Source organism: Dendrobates tinctorius, unplaced genomic scaffold, assembly GCF_039654945.1.
Source record: "Dendrobates tinctorius isolate UK_male_01 unplaced genomic scaffold, ASM3965494v1 ptg000016l, whole genome shotgun sequence".
NCBI classification, from domain to species: Eukaryota; Metazoa; Chordata; class Amphibia; order Anura; family Dendrobatidae; genus Dendrobates; species Dendrobates tinctorius.
This window is the reverse complement of record NW_027361684.1, coordinates 39,756,333-39,762,332: the sequence shown is the minus strand read 5'-3', so window position 1 is coordinate 39,762,332 and position 6,000 is coordinate 39,756,333. Positions and strand designations below refer to the sequence as shown.

Sequence of the window (6,000 nt, the reverse complement as noted above, 5' to 3'; positions counted from 1 at the left end):
GTCGCAGGCACTACTGCAGACTTCCTCATGCCTGCGCTTTGCAGGCACTGAGGAAGCCAGCTTCCTGCAGGCCCCCGAAGGCCCCCGTCGCCATCTTGGATTGCGCAAGGGGTTAACGTGTTGGGGGTCCGTGACCGCCCCTGACACATTGTGCCGGATGTCAGCTGTGATAATCAGCTGACACCCGGCCGCGATCAGCGGCGCTCACCACGTGGGCGCCGCTGATCGCGCTAGACGTACTATCCCGTCCATGGGCATAGGGGCCCGGGTCCCATGGACGGGATAGTACGTCGGATTTCAGGAAGGGGTTAATAGCCGCTGTAGCCTCAGGATCGGGGTGAGCTATAAGCTCCTGCTCTGAAGAAGCAAGGGAGCCCCAAAACCGTAAATGTTAAACAAGAAACATGTTCCTGTTGTTAGATATTGCAACAGAATAAAGCCAGGTTAACTTCTACTCTTATGTCTACAGAACTCAACACCCTATTACACGAACTTAGCAACACGTAGTGATGCTGGAAAGGTTGGTGGATTACCTCCAACAGGGCCGCGGGCAATAATTTCTCCTTTCTTGTTACAATTTGACAGTGTTGTTAATGTTTTTTGCCAAAAAAAAGTTAAAAATGCTTTATAAAAAATTTAGAGTTAAACTTTACACCCGCTGCAGTGTCTACTTTAAAAAAAAAACAAAAAAAATATCAAATAAAACCATACACAAACACCTTTAACACCGCTGGTCAACATGTAAATACGGTACCCACATCACGGATTACATTATTTTGTAAACTTTGCCCCACCAAGGCACTTATCTACATGTGTGGCTATAACGTTGTGAAGTTTATGGAATGCACACATTGATGGAAGTGTCTGCGGCTGTCATGTTGCATTTGGAGAGCGCCCAATGTGGCAAAACTATTGAAAATTCCACCAAGAAAGACCATTTTAGTCAAGTTAACCCCACAAAGGTAATTTGCATGATGTGCGGTGAGTACTTTGAACCGCCATCATATGTCAGGAAGGGATTAAAATCTACATCGCACCAACACATTAAGAGAAATAATAAACTTAACAATAACATACACCCATTATATCTTTGCATGTATTCCAAGATTACCGTCCTGATGGCGGTCCTCACCAGCCGTGAATCCATCCCATTACCCATGATTAGCAGCACACCCAAAAAAGTGTATGTAGAATTTTTTAAAGTAGACAACAATGAAAAATCAAAATAAATTTTTAATAACAGTAAGCAAAATGTTAAACATTTAATGTACACAATATTTATAGAAAGAAAATAATAAGTCAAGAAAACAACACAAGAATCACAACTGCTGGTAATATGGGTCAGAGTCATTAAACCGTTGCCTCGGTGGAGTGTAATAGAAATTTAGCGGGGGCCCAAGATTCTGATTTGGTGTACTGTCTATCCCCCTCCGCATTGCACTCTCCAGAGGTTCCTGATTGTGTGACGAGTAAAATGGTGTAGGCTGTCTGTCAACGAGGGCAGTCGTGTCACTTAGTTTCCCCATTGCTGCTTTGCTTAAAGCATCAAGAATGATCCTTTCTGCGTGTACACGCTGACTTTCTTCAAGTGTAGTAATTTTCTCATTGACATAATGGGCAATACCGGTGATTACCGGTTGTGCTTGCTGCATTGAAAGTACTTTTTTAGCTATTTGGATGAATTCCGGTGTATCAGAAGTGGGGGCCTTTCTTTTGCGCGCAGAAGATTGAAGTCGTCGAGGTAATGCAGAAGGGGCAGGTTCGATGTTATCCTCCTCAGCGACGATAGTCGTGCAGTCGATGTCCTGACTGGCTGCAGTCGTCGACAAGGCTTCATCAGGCACCTGCATTAACATAAAAAATGGAACATTAAAGATAAGAAATCAAGCTAATGTAAATCATACAAAAACATTACATGTTATAACCTCCCAAAGTAATCATGTTAAACCACAGGTACTATTATCTATTTGACCTAGCCTACTACATAACATTTTACAATGCTATTTTGAGGGAAGAAAAAAAGGTACTTACATCTCCTACAGGTGATTCTGACTGTATCTCGGGTTCTTCGGCCAACATGGATGACATCCTTCTTGGTACCTCCTGGTCTCTCGTAAACGACATTAAATCATAGTACCACAGCTTGGTACATACACCTCATCTGTGCCAGCACCAGATTTATTCGTTTTTTCGACCTTGTTAAGTTCTGTCTTATAGACGGTGCGGAGGCCTTGTATTTTTTTTTTCACAACAACCTCATCCACTGTCTCTGTAGGGTTGTGAATTCGGTACAACTCGATAAGCTGGTCTTATGCCTCCCTTTTTTTTTATCCTGTTGCTGTAGTCTGCAGATTTTATTTTCCACAGACATGGCAGGGAACGATACTTCTCAATTAATTCGCAAATTAACTTGTGCTTGTCGGAAGACATCTGAAAATGAAAAAAAAATTGGAAAAAAGGGTCATCGAATTATAGTTATATAAAATGAAAAGAAGGCCCATAAACGTAAACGCTGCCTAAAACCAAGAATGGCGGTGGCTGGCGCGGCAGGAAAAAAAAAAAAAAGTGGGTGACCATGGCAGTGCAAAGGCAGGTAAAAAGGAGAAGCAAATTATTATTATATTACAGGAAAAGAAGGCCCATAAATGTAAACGCTGCCAAGAACCTAAAATGGCGGTGGCGGGCGCGGCATGGAAAAAAAAGTGGGTGACCATGGCAGTGCAAAGGCAGGTAAAAAGGAGAAGCGAATTATTATTATATTACAGGAAAAGAAGGCCAATAAATGTAAATGCTGCCAAGAACCTAAAATGGCGGTGGCGGGCGCGGCATGGAAAAAAAAAAGTAGGTGACCATGGCAGTGCAAAGGCAGGTAAAAAGGAGAAGCGAATTATTATTATATTACAGGAAAAGAAGGCTCATAAATGTAAATGGGTCTCCCTCCCAGGGCTGTGGGGTACTCGGTACCGGGCCGGTGTCAGGGGGAATGTGTCACAGCAGCGGATTCTCCTCTCCAACACTCTGCCAACATGTACCTTTCCTGAACGACTCCTCTATTGCGCCTTTTAGTGTGAAGAGCTCCAGTACCGTGGTACTCTGAAGTTCCTCCTGTCAGATGTTCCTAACAACTCTACTCTTATGGCAGCCAGCTGTAGCCTCTCGGGGACTCCCTTTTCCGGAGTCCTGGCTCTCTATTCAGTTGCTGTTGTGCCCCAAGTCTTAGATGGGAGTAGTGCATTCACAGCCAACTACTCCACCGGTGTCTGCTGCAGAACCATAAGTGTCCATACAACCTCGGGGACCGGGCCCCGGCCTTGCGCTGAGAACCTATAGGCAGGGTTCCTCTTCCAACCCACAACTCCTCTCTGTTCTCCTACTCCTTCGTTCCGCACTGTTCCTTCTCTCTCTTATGGAAGCTTAGGTTGCAGTTCTACGTCTTTCTCCTTCTGTTCCTTCCCCGTGCCAGCTGGCTCAGGTCACTGAGGCAGCTGCAGCAGTCCTTCCTCTCTCCCTCTTCTAGGGATCTCCTTCTCGGACCCGTCCTCAGACTCTCCTGACTGACTGTCCAGACTCACTCCCAGGCTGACCACCTGTCAGACTGACCTGTAATTCTAAACCTTCCCAACCTTTTATATGGATCTCAACTCCACCCACCTCCCAGCACATCTCGTGTTACGAAGCAAGGACCCACGAAAGGTGCTCTGCTACCCTCTAAGCATGGAGCTGCAATGTGGTCCTGCTGAACTATCCTGTGTGTGGGGTGCAGGTGTTGGAGTGTGGAAAGGAGTTCCCAACTTACCTAGGTGGTGGGGCACTACACCTTAGAAGGTGCAGTACCTCTGTGGCGACTGAGCCTCAGGGGCGCCACATAAACGCTGCCAAGAACCTAAAATGGCGGTGGCAGGCGCGGCCTGAAAAATAAATTGGGTGACCATGCCAGTGCAAAGGCACGAAAAAAAAGGAGAAGCGATTTATTATTATTATATGAAATGAAAAGATGGCCCATAAATCTAAACGCTGCCAAGAACCTAAAATGGCGGTGGCGGGTGCGGCAGGAAACCTAGAATGGGTGACAAAACATAACAGAAAGGAGATTAAATTTATGATTAAATATGGTATATATACAGTGGGGCAAAAAAGTATTTAGTCAGTCAGCAATAGTACAAGTTCCACCACTTAAAAAGATGAGAGGCGTCTGTAATTCACATCATAGGTAGACCTCAACTATGGGAGACAAACTGAGAAAAAAAAATCCAGAAAATCACATTGTCTGTTTTTTTTTTTCATTTTATTTGCATATTATGGTGGAAAATAAGTATTTGGTCAGAAACAAGCAATCAAGATTTCTGGCTCTCACAGACCTGTAACTTCTTCTTTAAGAGTCTCCTCTTTCCTCCACTCATTACCTGTAGTAATGGCACCTGTTTAAACTTGTTATCAGTATAAAAAGACACCTGTGCACACCCTCAAACAGTCTGACTCCAAACTCCACTATGGTGAAGACCAAAGAACTGTCAAAGGACACCAGAAACAAAATTGTAGCCCTGCACCAGGCTGGGAAGACTGAATCTGCAATAGCCAACCAGCTTGGAGTGAAGAAATCAACTGTGGGAGCAATAATTAGAAAATGGAAGACATACAAGACCACTGATAATCTCCCTCGATCTGGTGCTCCACGCAAAATCCCACCCCGTGGGGTCAGAATGATCACAAGAACGGTGAGCAAAAATCCCAGAACCACGCGGGGGGACCTAGTGAATGAACTGCAGAGAGCTGGGACCAATGTAACAAGGCCCACCATAAGTAACACACTACGCCACCATGGACTCAGATCCTGCAGTGCCAGACGTGTCCCACTGCTTAAGCCTGTACATGTCCGGGCCCGTCTGAAGTTTGCTAGAGAGCATTTGGATGATCCAGAGGAGTTTTGGGAGAATGTCCTATGGTCTGATGAAACCAAACTGGAACTGTTTGGTAGAAACACAACTTGTCGTGTTTGGAGGAAAAAGAATACTGAGTTGCATCCATCAAACACCATACCTACTGTAAAGCATGGTGGTGGAAACATCATGCTTTGGGGCTGTTTCTCTGCAAAGGGGCCAGGACGACTGATCCGGGTACATGAAAGAATGAATGGGGCCATGTATCGTGAGATTTTGAGTGCAAACCTCCTTCCATCAGCAAGGGCATTGAAGATGAAACGTGGCTGGGTCTTTCAACATGACAATGATCCAAAGCACACCGCCAGGGCAACGAAGGAGTGGCTTCGTAAGAAGCATTTCAAGGTCCTGGAGTGGCCTAGCCAGTCTCCAGATCTCAACCCTATAGAAAACCTTTGGAGGGAGTTGAAAGTCCGTGTTGCCAAGCGAAATGCCAAAAACATCACTGCTCTAGAGGAGATCTGCATGGAGGAATGGGCCAACATACCAACAACAGTGTGTGGCAACCTTGTGAAGACTTACAGAAAACGTTTGACTTCTGTCATTGCCAACAAAGGATATATCACAAAGTATTGAGATGAAATTTTGTTTCTGACCAAATACTTATTTTCCACCATAATATGCAAATAAAATGAAAAAAAAAACAGACAATGTGATTTTCTGGATTTTTTTTTCTCAGTTTGTCTCCCATAGTTGAGGTCTACCTATGATGTAAATTACAGACGCCTCTCATCTTTTTAAGTGGTGGAACTTGCACTATTGCTGACTGACTAAATACTTTTTTGCCCCACTGTATGTCCATTAAATGTAAATGCAGCAAACAATGCTTACCTTGAAATACTGACAAATAATCCTTAAGAGCAAGGGGAAAAAAAACACAGTGGCGTCTCCAAAAGTGTCACTGAGGCAAGCAAATACAAAGTGAAGCCAAAGAGAACTCAATAGCGCTCAGTGCTCCGTAACAAATGATGGGAGCGCAAATAAGTTCGCTTTCATAATGTGGTCGCAGTTGTGACCGCCAATCTGAGCAGAGGGGTGTTGTAAAATACATCGCCCAATAAGA

At 44.5% G+C, this 6,000-nt stretch overlaps 1 protein-coding gene across 1 annotated transcript; it reads right to left on the bottom strand.

The window, feature by feature from the left end:
- Positions 1 to 1,215: 1,215 nt before the first annotated feature.
- LOC141078117 (uncharacterized) lies at positions 1,216 to 4,262 on the bottom strand. Its single transcript, XM_073564959.1, has 2 exons — positions 2,032 to 4,262; positions 1,216 to 1,844 (listed from the first exon to the last, which is right to left on the bottom strand). The coding sequence occupies exons 1-2, from the start codon at positions 2,122 to 2,124 to the stop codon at positions 1,320 to 1,322; spliced, it is 618 nt and encodes a 205-aa protein (XP_073421060.1). The 5' UTR covers positions 2,125 to 4,262; the 3' UTR covers positions 1,216 to 1,319.
- Between the last annotated feature and the right edge of the window lie 1,738 nt (positions 4,263 to 6,000).